Source organism: Myotis yumanensis, unplaced genomic scaffold, assembly GCF_028538775.1.
Source record: "Myotis yumanensis isolate MYYU_CA2020_CCGP unplaced genomic scaffold, mMyoYum1.0.hap1 SCAF_2, whole genome shotgun sequence".
Taxonomy (NCBI): Eukaryota; Metazoa; Chordata; class Mammalia; order Chiroptera; family Vespertilionidae; genus Myotis; species Myotis yumanensis.
The window spans coordinates 11,380,863-11,396,296 of record NW_027223753.1 but is presented as its reverse complement, the minus strand read 5'-3'; the positions used below and the strand labels follow the sequence as shown (position 1 = coordinate 11,396,296).

The 15,434-nt window shown below is 49.1% G+C and overlaps 1 protein-coding gene across 2 annotated transcripts in view; it reads left to right on the top strand.

Annotated features, from left to right (window-relative positions):
* The window catches only part of CAPZB (capping actin protein of muscle Z-line subunit beta), a 128,312-nt gene that overhangs the window by 78,691 nt on the left and 34,187 nt on the right, over positions 1-15,434 (top strand). For both annotated transcript variants that reach the window (XM_070404225.1, XM_070404224.1), the window contains exon 3: positions 11,946-12,067. In XM_070404225.1, coding sequence (XP_070260326.1) covers positions 11,946-12,067 — 122 coding nt within the window. The remainder of the gene's footprint in view (positions 1-11,945; positions 12,068-15,434) is intronic.

Sequence of the window (15,434 nt, the reverse complement as noted above, 5' to 3'; positions counted from 1 at the left end):
CCATGGTGCTCGTATTGTGCAGGAGTGGTTTCAAGAACATGAGGGAGACTTTACCTCACTAGATCTCAATCCAATTTAGCATTTGTGGGACGAAGTTAAAAGAGCCATAAAAAAAAAAAAGCCATCAGGCAGCTGGTTCCACAACCATCAAATCTCACAGAACTGGACAGTGCTATTCATCAGGCATGGTGTCAGATTCCTCGCATCACCTTTCAACATCTCATGGAGTCAATGCCAAGAAGAATCGCCGCAGTATTGAAGGCAAAAGGTGGCCCAGCGAAGTACTGATGGGGTGGTCATAATAATCTGGCCACTCAGTGTGCGTGTATGTGTGTGTGTCTGTGTGTGTGTGTATCTATATCTATATCTATATATCTCCCAGGTTCAAAGGCTGTTAAATCGTGTTGTTTACCCATATCTTCAGAAAAAAATTACTTCTGTCGTGGTAAACAACCTGCTTCCCTATTTATAATGGTCTGGCCCTCTAGCAACTTCAGCGCGAAATTATAGCTAATTTGCCTACAAACGTCAGGTGGTCATAATAATCTGGCCACTCAGTGTATACTAGAGGCCCGGTGCACTGGTGTGGTCCCTTGGCCTGGCCCTCTCGCAATCCGGGACCCCTCAGGAGATGTCGGAGAGCTGGTTTCGGCCCAATCCCCGCAGGCCAGGCCGAGGGACCCCACCCTCTAGTATGCATATAAGTTCTTTGGTTAATCTCTTTCCCCTCTCCCCCTCCCTCCTTCCCTCTGAGATTCATCAGTCTGTTCCATGTTTCCATGCCTGTGTCTTGAGCATCTGCCCCCTGGTGGTCATTGCGTGTCATAGCTACCGGCTGGTCGCTTAAGCTTTTATATATATAGATAAGTAGAAATGTTTTTAATTTACAGTTTGCATTCAACACGATTGTATATTAGTTTTAAGTGCAGCATAACAGATGTACATTCACATAGGTGCCAAAGTGTTCCCTTTGATAATTCAGGTGCCCACCTGGCACCATAGGTAGTTATTACAAAATTGTTGACTCTCGTCCCTGTGCTTTACCTTACGTCCCTGTGCCTGTTTTGGAACTACCGATTAGTACCTCTTAACTCCATCACCTTTTTTCACTCTGCTCCCAACGACCCTGCTGTTTGTTTCCATTGCACCCAGTACTGGCCTGTCCTTAGCACATAGCACATTGGTATTTCATTTGCGCCCCTCTCTTTCGTTTTAGACTTTGAGCTCCTTGAGGATGAGGCACTCTGTTTAATCCCTCATACATTTAGGTGGGTTTCATCTGGAGCCACACTTGGAGCTTTGCTTCCTAGTGAGCCAAAGTAGAGAAACCGAAGTGCTTTTAGTACTGAATGACCCAGACAACCAAAGACACATCGCTGCTCCTGAGTGGAGCTCACTGCTTCCCCAAAAGGAAGAACCTCAGATTTTTCTTCGTCCATGCATGGTCATCTTCGCTGGATGACTCAGTGAAATTAAAACAACCTAATGAGACATCCATTTGGTGGAAGGAATTCCATGTGAAACATTGTGGCCTGCCAACCAGGATGATTTATATGCTGAGGAGGAAAAAGCCACTGCTTGTTCGGGGTATACCCCACATAACGTGGTGAATAGCGCTGGCCCCGTCCCCACTCAGACACACAGCACCCACAGCACCCACAGCGCCACTTAAAAGGAACAGCAGCATCCTTGGGATTTTGGAGGACTGTTGGGCTGTTCAGAGATTTGTGGTCTTGAGAGTTTGGGGAGAGCAAGTGGTGGAAAGAGCCACGTCTCTGGTTTGTGACTCGGTGGCTGCCTGGCTCTGAGCCTCTGCTGCTGCTTCACAAGATCGTGAGCCTCCCCAGGTGGCTGTCAGGACCCCTGGAGTGGGGTGTACTAGGCTGGAGTCAGCCTGATCACCAGGAAGCCTCAGAAGTGGTGGTGAGGTTGCTTGTGACCTCAGACACTCGCTGACTCTAGAAACCTCCTTCCTTGTCTTGGGATCTGAGAAAACCCTCTTGTACTTCAGGGTATTTTGTGGGCTTTCAAAATTCAAAATGCTTCCTGAGTTGCCATCACCCATGTTTGGCCCAGCTTTATGATTCCTTGTTACGTTTTGCAATGCTGTCCCTTTACTGCCAGCTGAACATACGTGATTTCCCTGGGTGTCACCTACGCTGTGACACATGGGGAGTATCCAGCGGTCTGTCCTCAGCCGTGAGGGGCTCTCCAGGTCAGTGGCAAAGAGCAATTGCTGTGTCCCTTCTTGTCAAAGATTTCCCTATCAGAAACTTACCTCTGTATTTCCATAGTGGTAGCCCACTCCCAGCTGTATGGGAGGCTTAACTGTGGTTTGCACACGTTTTATAAAGCCTGAAGCTGGGCCTACACCTGAGTTCCCAGGGATGAGATGGGCCGATTTTTCCATTACCGGTGGTTTTTAGGAGAGAGGTTCACGCTGACCTAATCATGAAAACCCCCCTTTGCCAAGTACTTCTGTCTGCCACCCGTCAGTTGATGGTTCTTTCAGCTTAAATATTTTGTCTCTGGGTTACTTGCCAGGGCAACATACTAGAGGTGGGCCCCTGCTGAGTGGTTGAAGGCTTCAGCTCCGGTGGTTGTGTGGGTGTCATTGAATCTGGCGCTAAGATACAGGGTGGAGATCCCCTCCTACCCATGAAATTACAGTGTCTTAGCCAAAAGACTGTTATAAATGAGCTGTTCTCATGTATTCTTACCTTCTTCCCTAAAAGATTTGAGGTGACATAAGAATGCAGCCAATGCAACAATACTTCCAACAACCTAGCCTGAGAAATCAGGCCGGGGCTGTCCCGGAAGAGGGTCGCGGCTCTGTCCCCACTCTCAAGGAAAGGCTGTCATTGGGCTTCAGGTGGCACCACAAGGAGCGTGAGGACAGGCCCAGCCCGATAGGCCCCAGCAGCGTGGTTGTCCACAGTCTTATGGTGCAGAGCTTGAATCTCCCTCCAACTTGGGGGACCAGTGGTCAGGGTGCTGCAACGCCATCCCAGGACTCTCCCTCTCCCCCACCAGTCCCATCTCTAGGAGAGACACTAGAGAACATTTGGGGAGCTGGCTTCCCACTGGACAGCCATGGACTTCAAAAGATCAGACTTCAACCTGAGTGACCCTGCTTTTCCACAATTCAACATGATTCCACTAACACTTACTTAGGAGGCCCCACCTACGCAGGCACAAGCTCCCCCCGCCCTGAGGACAGACACCATCTCGGATCTGTATGAAGCTGTAAGGGCTCAGACAGGGAATTGCCTCCTTTCAGGCAGCTTTGGGAACGAGCATGAGAGACAGACCTTGAAGGACACTGAGGGTCATTAGGTGGCATTGGGGGAAGGACCATGTCCCTGGTGGAGAAAGTGGCCGTGGAGTGGAGAGTCCAGACTGTTGGGTGAAAGGGCAGGGATGAGACCTTTAGACTGCAGTGAGGACCCTGAGCCCAATCGGTGAGCCTCCCTGTCTGCTGTCCTCTGGATTGCCTGCCCCGGATATGATGGCTTCTAATACCAGCTCGGCGGCTCTGCAATTCTCAGCACTGAGTCCAAGATAGTGTATCTGGTGAATGTGCTGCCTCTGGCTTCTGAAGTCGCTTGTGTATTGTGCTCTATCCCTCAGGGACAGTCCTTAATTAAGAGTAGCAGGTGGCTTAGAGAGACCCTGACTTCTCTCTGCAGACACAGGTGATGAGCTGTGCTCCTGGCCAGGGAATGGTTAATTCAATTAGGCTCCCAGCCCTGGTTCATCCCTTCAAGGAAGTATAAGGTTACATGTGGACAACAGGAGCCTTGTGTGTACCTGCGGTTGACTCACATGCAGTGATTTTAATTTCTCCTTTCAATTTGTCCTTTTTGTTCTGCCCCTTCCTTTAGAAAACCTCTGGCCTCTTACTCCAGGCTATGAGCTTCCAAAGGGCAGAGCTTTTGAGTCTTGAGTCTGAATGCCTGAAACCCAGGAAGTTTGCCTTTGTTTATTATTTATCTCTGGGGTGGTTTGGGGCACCTGCCTAAGAAAAGAAAGAGGGGGGCTTATTGTTTCTTGAAAGCTCTTTGTTATTAATGGCATGTGAAAATTGGTTTCTAAGTAGAAGAAAACATTTGTTGGTCAAAAACGATTTCCTGATGTCGGCCCTGTTGGCCAGCTTCCTTTACGTTAGATCTGCAGTGAGAACCAGCGATCAGCCTGCTGGTGTAGGTCAGGTGCCAGTGTCTCGAATCTGAGGTGCGCAGCTCATGCGTTTTAATGTTTTTGAAATTGGTAAGTTGCTCCTTACACTTCACGTGCACATTAGTGGTGTTCTCATTAGTGGTACATCTTGCAGTTTACAGTCTTCAAATGAAGACTACAGTCTGCGCTTAAAGAGTCGGCTGATAGCTTAATTAGAATACAGGCTGGGTCTCATATATTATGACACCCCTGACATGTACAGCCGTGATAAAGATTGTACATTTTCTCCTGTTAAAAAAATGGGGCAGGACTAGATCTGAAATAGGGCACCCCTGGTGTGAGCTGTTGAGGGTGGAAGCCTGAGGGGCCTTCAGTCCAGCCCGTCACAGTGCCCGCTTCTCACCAGGCTCTGTGCTGGGTGGTGGGCGCAGGGTCCCTGCCTGCAGCCCCTTCCTGGTGCCAGCTCCTGGTGTCTGCTCTGGCCTGGCACCTGGAGGAGAGGCCTTGGCCCACTCAGACCCGGAGTTCTCCCCCATTGGCTTCTCACCCCTTTCCTCTGAGCCTACCTGAATGGTGGGAGCTTTGTTGACCTGGTGACTCCCGGCTTTGGAAGGACTGGGCCAGAGTTCTAAATTTAGATTCCAGTCCCACTCCACACCTCGGTAGCTCCGTTGGCCCACCAGGTGCTGGGGTCGTGCACCGGCCTTCCCTCAGAATGAGGTGCTCAGTAACATCAGCTGGTGTGGCTTTTATCCTGTGGTGACAAGTCCTGATGCCTCCTGGGGGCACTCCTTGTTTCCTGGCTTTGGTGGCTGGAACGCACTTTGTGAGAGCAGGATCGCATGTGTCTATCTTGTCTGCTGCCGAATCCGCTGAACACATGCCTGAGGTGGACACTCAGCATTTATTGGGTGGAATTCATTTCTCTTTGAGGCGGTGTTGCAGCCCCCAGTTCTGAGCTTTGGGAAGTTTACACTCAGTCAGGAAGTGGCAGGCCAAGGATTTGAACACATGTTTGATTTCAAGGCTGGTGTTTTCCAGAACGCCACACTGTAGATTGTTTCTGACACTAGTGTGTGTGTTGCTGAAAACACTATTTTCTTTTTTTAATTTAAAAATGAAATAAGGCAGAAGTTCGGGGCCTTGGAAAAAATAAAAGGAACAGATTGTAAGCAGAGACCTCTGCTGGCCACAGGGAGGGAGCTCCAGTACCTGATGCTTTGCTGCCCCCAGGGAGTGGGCTGTTGTGACTGGGGGAGTGCGGCCAGGAGTGCCCAGCCATGATTACACTAACATTACTCATCTGAGTGTGCGACCCAGTGAACAGGGTCTGGTTTTGATTCTTATCTCTCTGGTGGCGGGCTCTCAGCCAGCAGGCAGATCAAAAGATGGAATGTGTTCATTTGGCCATTTTTTAAAAAACCGAGTTACAAGGGTGCCCTTCTTAAAGACAGGGCGCCGTGGATTAGATTATCCGTGGAGTTGGACTGGTCTGGCTTGTGTGCTTTTTTAAGGGTTCGTCTCAAGTTTCTTTTTCTGGTTGAACAATTTTTTTCAACATTAATAACTAATGGAGAAGGGAAGAGGCAAAGTAGAACCATATGGCGGCACAAACACAAACCTCACTTGTGGCCGGAAACGTCTGATTTGTATCTCTTTTCATGTGATCAGCTGTTGGGTTAGATAGTAGAAAAGTATTCCGTTTTGGAGCAATAGCAAGATGTGATTTTTTTTTTTTAACCTAGCTTTACTGTCTCACATGTCCTTTCTTAGACATGGCTAGTAGCTCTGTGACTGGGGGCCAGTTATTTCTCTAAGGTCCTGTTTCCCCCTCCTTTAAAATAGGAATGGAAACCGGGTCTACATATAGGACTGTTTTGAAGATTACAGGAGGGATGGAGGTAGAGTTTATAGTGCCACAGTGCCTGGCACGCGCTGCCCGTTGTGGGCTATGACATCCTCCTCACCTTTTCCTCATTATTAAGGTGTCACTGAGGCCGTTGCTAATTGCATCCTAACCTCTTCTTGCTTCTGAGATTTTTCTTTCTGCCCAAGCTCACTTTCTTTCCCTTTCCCTCGATCTTTTCCGTGGCCCCCTGGGTACCAGTGAGCCAGAAGAGTATCAGTGAGGAAGGGCGTGGTGGCTCCTGCTCCCTGGGATGTTGTGGCTGTGGAGACATGGATGGAGCCCTGAACCCCACCACCAGACCCAAGGGCAGAGACGCTGTCCTGGCCATTGCGGCATTGTTTATTATTCCATGTCATTTGGAATTAAGTTTAAATCCCCCCCCAACAAGCTGGATTGGTCTGACACCTTTGGTGTTATCTGAACGCTCCTTACAAAGGTGGTTTAGCACTTCAGATGAGCAGTTTGGACAGAAACCATCCGCCCTGGGGCATTGGCACCAGCCACAGGTCCTCGCTAGAGGCCCTCCTTGGCTTCAGAGGCAGCTGAGCCCATGATACACACACCCCAGAGTGAACTCTCGGCTTTGTTTGGACTTGTCCTTTCTTTTAAGTTGCTGTGCAAACTCATGATCCGTGAGACTTAATGTGATTTCTTCCACTGTTCTAAGCATTTGACATGACCAGGAGGCGGGGGTAGGGTTGGGGATGAGTGTAGGAGGGGGGTCATTCAGTAACTGATTAGATTACAGAGGTAAACTGCCTTTTGTCTGGGTTTACAATGCGACCTCGGATCACAAGACTAATACTTCTTCAGAAGTCTGCAGATATACTGGAGCACTCGTGTGCGTGTCACTGGGCTGGTTCTAGGGGGCTGGTCTCTGCTCTGTAGTGAATGTTAAATAGTGAGGACGGAGTAGAATGATAGCTAATGACAATATTAGAACTTCCATCCTTTGGCATTTGGGATTCAGTTGACATCAGTGTTACTGCAGGAATTCCAAAGAAAGTGACATCTTGATAAAGAAATTAGAGTTTGGGCTGGGTCCTAACGGATGGTAGGATTTGAAAGAGGAGGGGGGTAGGGTGCCAGATTTAGCAAGTGAAAATAAAAGTTCTATGTAACATTTGAGACAAACTCACACTAAATGTTATTCATCATTTATCTGAAACTAAAATTTAATTGGCCAATCCATTATTTTATCCTAAATGGAGAGGATTTGTAGTGGAAGAACATATCTGCAAGTGAGTGTTCAGGGAGCAGTGAGTAGGCAGTGTGGTGGTTTGAGAGGGTTCAGGCAGAAGTGGAGGAGTGAGGTGGGAGGATGGGTGAGATGGGAGGAGGAGTGGTGAGGAGGGAGGGTGGGTGAGGTGGGAGGGTGGGTGAGGAGGGAGGGTGGGTGAGGTGGGGTGGGAGTAAGGTTTTTGTGCCAGGTCATGACTAATGCACCCTGGGCAGCTGCTAGGTGCGCAAGTCTGTAAGCACACTGTGTAGTCCATACTTTGTATTCCACATGATGACAGTAAGATTATTCCTCCAGAGCATTTTATCTTGGAGCAAAGAAACAGGACTGATGGAGGGAAAGAGAATACAAAAATATTCCACCTTCAGAGTTTATCCAAAAGGTGAGAATTGTATAAAGAATCAGTCAGCCTTATATCCCAGGTGCTTTGCACGGCAGGGCAAATCATACGCCATTCTTGAGTTCTACATGTTTTTCTGTGCACTGCCCTTTTTTATTTTTTTTAGCGACACTTCAGATGTATGTTTTTCTGAAGCTGATCAGTACCTGGCCATGAACTTTGACAGATCTTCAAGGGTGGCTGGACCTAGGACCTCAGACAATATCTCAGGGGCTCCCCAGTGCTCAGAAGCTCGGGCAGGTGCTCCCCTGATGCCTGCTGCAGCCTAGGACCCTCACCCCATCCCAGCTTCCCTGGCAGAGAGAAGGAAAGCATGCGCCTTCCCGTAGCCCCTGGAGAGGATTCTCAGGAGAGCTCCTTCCTTGAATAAGCCCAGGCTGTTTAGGCTGCGGTCCTCTGCTGGCCCTTGGCCGGTGGTGGGGGATCAGCCTTGCTCAAACTACATGGAATGAGGAGCTCTGTTCTGAGAAAAGGAAAGGCAGGCTGAGCAGGTGACAAGAGTGGCTATTGATGCCGAAACCGGTTTGGCTCAGTGGATAGAGCGTCGGCCTGCGGACTGAAGGGTCCCGGGTTCGATTCCGGTCAAGGGCATGTACCTGGGTTGCGGGCACATCCCCAGTGGGAGATGTGCAGGAGGCAGCTGGTCGATGTTTCTCTCTCATCGATGTTTCTAGCTTTCTATCTCTCTCCCTTCCTCTCTGTAAAAAATCAATAAAATATATTAAAAAAAAAAAAAAAAAAAGAGTGGCTATTGATGACAGCTGGTATCACAAAGCAACTCCTTGCACTGTTGCCTTAGTCTGCTTGGCCTGTGCTTTGAAGGGCATGAGTTACAAAGTGGGAGGATCCCTTCCGTCCTTTACACCGATCTGATCTACTTGGACACGTGGGGCACACTGGATCCCATTTTCTAGATCAAGGGCTGCTGCTCCTCCCTAACCCCTCCTCTCCCCGCCCCGCCCCTCCCCCATCACACACACACACACACACACACACACGCACGCACGCACGCAAGAAACATTAAAAAAAGGGGAGGGGAGTAGGTAATTCATTGGGTTGTCAACCTTTAAAACAAAAACAAAATAAATCTATGGTTTCATAAAATTAAGAACATCTTAAAATAAAGGGCAAGGGGGTTCTTCTGAAAAAGGTTGACTGCATTTAACCATGTGAAGAAATTAATGTCATCTAGATTAGTCTTTTCCTGAAGTGTTTTCACGGATGCAGGTCTGGTGTGGCTCACCTACTGATCTTATCGTGTGGCCCGTCAGCAGCGGAGCACAGGCTGGAACCCAGGTCTCCTGCTCGCAGGTTGGCCCTCCAGGTCATATATTAATAAAATGCCAGGATTTAAATTAAAACTCCAGTTCTTTTTATCTAGAGCGTTTGTATGACATCTCGGTTCCTATATGTGAACCACAAGTGAAATTGGTCATTGGTGTCATCAAAATTTAGTTCTTTACAGTAAACTTTTTTCTTAAAGCCGATTGGTGTTTGGGAGGCTCCATGTTGTAAAACTTCCCCCTTGCTCCCAGATATATTGAGCGCTTGCTGTGTGTCAAGCACTGCCAAAGGCACTGGGGATGGAACCACTAACAAGACTGAAGTCCCTGCCCCAGTACATTCTAGCGAGGGAGACAGCAAATTGAGAAAAAAATGTAATTCAATTCGTGTAAGTGCCAGGAAGGAATTTTTCAAATAATTTTGATCTGTGGATTAACTTCTTGGATAGGAATGAAGTCACACCCATTTCATACCAAACCCCATTATCTTATAAGCTTTCCTGTGTTGGGAGACTTAGCTGCAAGCAGCATGACTGGTTGGAAAGGTGAAGCAGGTGGCTCCAGGTAGAACTGGGGTTAAGAAAGACGAGGTTCTCAGGGGCCCATTTTTATCCAGCACCTGAAACAGTGTGGAAAATTCAAGTGTAATCTAGGCTGGTGTGGCCTAAGCCTAACAGCAGACGGCATTGAGAACAACAGAGGGAGTAGGGGCATAAATTGTCAGCTACTAGTGTGCATGCTTTCCTCTACCCTGCACTGAATGCCGATTCGCTCAGGTCCCCCCAAATCACAGTAGGTTGGTTTCTATTGTCCCCACTTTACAGGTGAGAAAATCCAGTCTTAGCAGAGAAGTAAAACGACTTACCCAAGTCCATAAGGCCAGTAAGCAGTGGATAGAGGAAGTCTCACTACAGAGCCTGTTTGCTTAGTCTTCAGCATAATCCAGGATACATTGGGCCAATAGTTTCAGGGCCCCAACCAGTTAAAATGGGTTCTAGACAAAAGTCAGGGCCCAACAGATAAGCCAAGGCAGCAGCCAACAGAATAAATAGAGACACTTCGGGAGAGGCAGGCCCATGGGTGCCCAGGGTTGTTTCACTGGGCCAACAACAGGAAGCCAGACCAGTTCCAGACCCCAGCTGCTTTGGGTGGAAGTTGTTAAAATCTCCCTTGCCTTGGCCAGGACTTTCTTCCGGGCTCTGAGGCCACCCAGAGCTGAGCGGGGTGAGGTGGGAGGGGGTTGTTTGCCACCAGGGTGTGCCTTGATGTGCACGGTCTTTCCTCTTAGCTATCTGTAAACCAGAGTTTCGGTCAGAAGCGGGGATTTCTGTCTCTGCCCCTTGCTTCCTGTGTGGGCATTGGGCACCTTACTGACTCTGGGCCCCCAGTTCTCAAACCAATAAAATGGGGATAGCACTTAACAACTTCACAGGATGAGGGGGAGCTGAAAGCAGACAGTATGCCATCTGTGAGAGCCTAGCCTGCGTGTGATACACGGTAGACACTTGGAAATGGTCATGGGGTTGCTATGATCAACACCAAAACTAACTTTGAAAATAGCCCCATTTGAGGGAGGGGGATTGTTTTTTTTTTCTCTGTGTTTGTTTGGTGGAGAGGGGTACACAGGCGGGTGTTACATGGAGAAGGGATTCTGAAAATAAGCGGGTTGTATCCAGTGGTTAATGGTGTGCGTACCTCTTGGTTGCTAGATGACAGGCTGCTCTGTGGAGAAGAAACGCGCCATTTCACTGAGGCCAGAATTGATGTGAGCTAGAAGGCAGGGCACTGTCTTCTAGTTGTGCCAGACAGGGCCTTCCAGGCTGAGTTCTGCAGCACCGGGCTCAGCAGAGGTGCCCTGAGAAGCTCATGAGGCTGGGCGTCGGGGGTGGTGGCGGTCTCTGTCACCATCGCTCTGGAGGTGGAAGGGTCTCCAGGAGAACACAGGAGCTGCTGTAGCTGTCGGCCCCTCTGCCGAGCCGCTGTTCTGGGTGTCCTGGCCACATGATTTAACTTTTCCATTTGGAAGGGTTATTGGTGCAGTTGGCAGCCACTTGCCTGGTAAACGATATGGTGGGGCCTCCATAAACCCAGACCCATGAAACGAATGAAGTCGGCACATCGAAAATACAGCGTGGAAGTGACTCAAGCCTGAAGGAATCCACTTCTGAAAGTGCTGCCATCCCTTCCTGGAATATTTTGGTGGAAATTGATGTTTGGGTTGGGAAGAAGAGGCCAGTGGCCTGGTGACTAGCAGGACCATGGCGTCACATTTAGCAGCATTTGCCCCAAGACTCATCCCTGGCCGCCCCAGACCTCGGGCCCTCCTTCTCATTGAGGTGGTCCCAGGCAGGTCACCCTGGTATAATAAGCCGCCTAGGGCTCCGGGCTGTGGGGAGCTGGTGTGACCCTGTCTTTGCAGCAGGTAAGGTTGACTCTACAAGTCAGCCTGGTAATGCTTGGCCAGGGGCCTGGAAAGTATTGGAAACTGCTCCCAGCATGGGAGCCTGTGGGAGTTGGCCGCCATGGACGGGTTGCTCTTCTCAGAGTTCTGTGGATTCCTGTGTATTTAACATGTTTACCTTCTTCTCGGACTTCAGCTTGTACTTTGCCCACCGGAGACCAATACGAGCATATACATACTTAACTGTACTAGACCACCCTGGCGACCAGGTAATTAAAGCACGCAGATTTGGAAGGAAGGCTGTATTGGAAATCACGCTCCACTGTAATTCAAGAACAGGTTTCTTTATAGGGGGACACAGTTGGTGTCAGACACATGTGGAAAAGAAAAGAACAGGCCCATAATTCTGGCAGGATACCAAGGGCCAGATGTTAAATATGCTGACCGTGATCTGGCTGGAGTTGCCGTTAGCCAGCCTGGATCTGATGTGTTATTTTAACCCCTGTTTCTGCCTTTTCCTTTCTCTCTGCCAGGTTCCCAGTCTATGTGAAGATCTCCTGTCTTCTGTTGACCAGCCACTGAAAATCGCCAGAGACAAAGTGGTGGGAAAGGATTACCTTTTGTGTGACTACAACAGAGACGGGGACTCCTATAGGTGAGCTCCTGCCCTTAGAGTGCAGCAGGCATGCCAGGCCGCACCCTGGGCAGTCAGTGCCACATGGCAGCACCTGGACTACTGGACTTTGACAGGCAACAGTCTACCAACCTTCTTTACATTTGTCCTTCTGTCAGTCCTTCTTCCCTCTCTTCCTCCTTTCTTCCCTGCAATCAGCCAGATGTTGTGGAGTACCTTCAGTCAGTGTCGGAGATGCAGCATGAACAAAAGACCTCTGCCCTGGTGGAGCTTACAGTCTAATGGGAAAGGGATGTGAGCAGTTTCATTATAATTCAGTCCTGCAACAGGCAAGATACAAGATGTGGACGTGATGGGCATCTGAGCACAGGGAGGGCCTGTTTGCTTAAGGGACATTTGAATGTAGCTTTGTCAAACAAATATACAACTCTCCTTTCTCTTTTCCATCACCATGCTGAGGGCAATAAATAACTAAAGTGACATAAGCCCCTACTCTGGGTGATCACTGGTCTAGAACCAGAGATGTATCCAGCAGCTGATTATTGTATGATATGATTCATGCAGTCATTGCCAAGCTTATTCAGGGTTTGAGGGTAGCATAGAAGAAACCATGGTTGAGTCCAAGAGGGCTTCCCGAAAGAGGTGATGTTTGAGCTAGGTTTTTCATAGTTTATTTATCTTATTTTTATTGATTTCAGAGAGGAAGGGCGAGGGAGAGATAGATAGAAACATCAGTGATGAGAGAGAATCATTGATTGGCTGCTTCCTGAACACCCCACACTGGGGATTGAGCTCGAAATCCAGGCATGTGTCCTTGGCCGGAATCGAACCTGGGACCCTTCAATCCGCAGGCCAATGCTCTATCCACTGAGCCAAAACAGCTTGAGCTAGGTTTTTAAGGGTGTCTCGGGTCCCTTTTTGAGCTTCAAATGGAAGTTAGGTAGAGAATGTATTTTGGCCTAACCCAAGCCAGACCAGAGACTAGAGTTGAGAGGGTGAATAGTAGTCTACTTATAAAAGTCGAGCCAGCAGAGTTTGCAAGTGGATGGGGTATGAAGGGCAGTTGCAGGGCTTTGGGCCTGAGCAATTGGAAGGTGAGGTCACTGTTTATTGAGGTGGAGAAGACTCTGGGAATTGCTGGTTTGGGGGCATTTTAAGCTCCAGATGCCCATTAGATGAATGTGGAGATGTCCAGTAGACTGGTGATAGCCTAGCCGCCTGGGTGGAGAGGGAGATGCAGGTGGGAGTCCTCAGCATAGAGTGGTGAAGCATCAGTTGTGAGCATAGGCCCAGGTCCAGTCCTCGCTGGGAACCTCCTAGGAAAGGGAGGACCAGCCCGTAGAGAGGAAGACCCTTGAGGTCCTAAGGACAAGCAGCCTCACCAAGCAGGGTTCAGAGGAGGCTTCCTGGAAGAGGTGAACCTTGAACTGAGTCATGCTTAATCAAGATCAGTATGTTTCTTTTTTCCACCTGAAAACTCCAGCTTGCTGTGTGAGGCAGCTATTCCCCAGCAGCCTGTGGAGGGCTGGGATCATTTCCACGTCCATGCCAAGGCCGGGTTACCCGGGGGGCTTGGTGCCTGCCTCCCCTCCAGCTCATCCTGCCAGCTCCAACCTTCGTTCCTCAGGCACTGCAGAGGGGCCCGGGGACCTCAGCTGAAGAGGAGCCCGGGGTGTCAGAGCCCAGGACTTTTCTTCCGTTTTCCCTCTTTTGATACAAAACTTCAAGGTCTTCTGATTTTCTCCACACATTTCCATCCTAACTGTTTGATCGTTTGCTTAAATAAGATCCTTATGGTGTGGCCGTTGCCAGCAGCACTGTTTGAAACCTGTTAGCTGAAACAAAAAGCATTCTCTGAGGGAAATGAAAGGCCTGACTTTTGAAATCTAAGTGTTCCTGTCCATCTGTCTTTTTTCAAATGGCCTCCATTTAAGCTCTTAAATGTGTTCTGAGTGCCCCTTCCACTAAGAATATTCTGGGTAATGTTATGATTTCCCCCCAGCTACAATTACCCCGGCTCCAGGACTAGCAGCTTGAAATGCTGTCGTCTGTGAGCCAGGAGAAATGTGAGTTACAGGCTTCTTGAAAATTCCAGGCCCCCAGTCTGCAAGAAAGATGGGCTCTTGTGTCTAAACAGGTCGCCTTTAAATGAGAGCCAGTTGGGGCGGGTCTTCCAGGCCCACAAGAAGATGATGGCCATTTAACTGGGGAAACGAAGGGCTGAAGGCCAGAGCCTGAGTGTGTTGAGGAGACTCGTAGAGAGCACCTGCAGGGGAAGGGGGCTCGGATTCTCGCTCTCAGATTGTTTTCCACACCCACTGGCGAGTGGACCTACCAAGCCTAGTTTTCAAATCGGGAGGTGACTGCGCCCTTCAACTGCACCTTGTCTCTGGGTCTGCGGAGAGGCCTCAGCAGGAAATGCAGAAAGTTGTGCTCTGTCTCTGTTGGCTTGCAGGACCACAGCAACCAGCGAACCTGGGGGTCCTTTCTTCCCCACCCCGTGCTGTACGTCGCTAGCCCTTACTGCACACGGACTCGGTGCTAGGTGCTGGGGTGAAGGCAAATCGCACAGACTCGCTTCTCAACATTCTCTTGCAGTCTAGGGCGAGGGAAGGGTAGAATATGGTCAGAATCGACATCTGTGTGGCAGTGGGGACAGGGAGGAGGGAATCGTTACCTCTGCTTTGGGGGGTGGTATGTAAGAATTGATTTATTCTTTGAACAACACTTTTTTAAACTTAGCATGTGGTTGAGTGCCAGGCACTGTTCTAGGTGCTGATCAAATGATGGAGGACGAGACAAAAGATTTGCCCTATTGGAGCTCAGGTTCTGGAGTTGGCTAGCTAAATTCAAATTAAATTAAACGAAAATTTCAGTCCCTCAAGTTGCATTGGCCACATGTACTCAGTAGCCACACAAACTCATGGCTGCCATCTTGGACAGCATAGAGAACATTTCTGTTGTGATAGGAAGTCCTGTTGAGCAGCACTATTTTGAGGAATGAACCAGATAAGTCTGCCACCCTTGAAGGGAGAGGTCTTCCCTACTTGCTGACGTAGGATGCCTGGTGGGGTACCCGTTATCAAGAAGAGAGAGATTTGTGCCAGAATTTGTTAAAATGGGTTCAGGAAACAGTGATACCTTTTTTCCTTAACATCCATCCCAAATTGAAAGGTTCCTTTGCGTCCTCAGTGATGTGAGGTGTGTTTTCAGCAGGAGAGATGGGAAAGGCAGTGTGGGTTTCTCACAGTGGGCATATCAGGGAGTAAATGGCTTTGTCCGAGTTTCCCATTGTCTTCTCCTTCCCATTCCGCTCACCTTCTTACTCTCTTTCCTTCTGTGAACCCCCAGCTCTCTGAACTCCACCTGCAGGATTTAATGAGCAGAC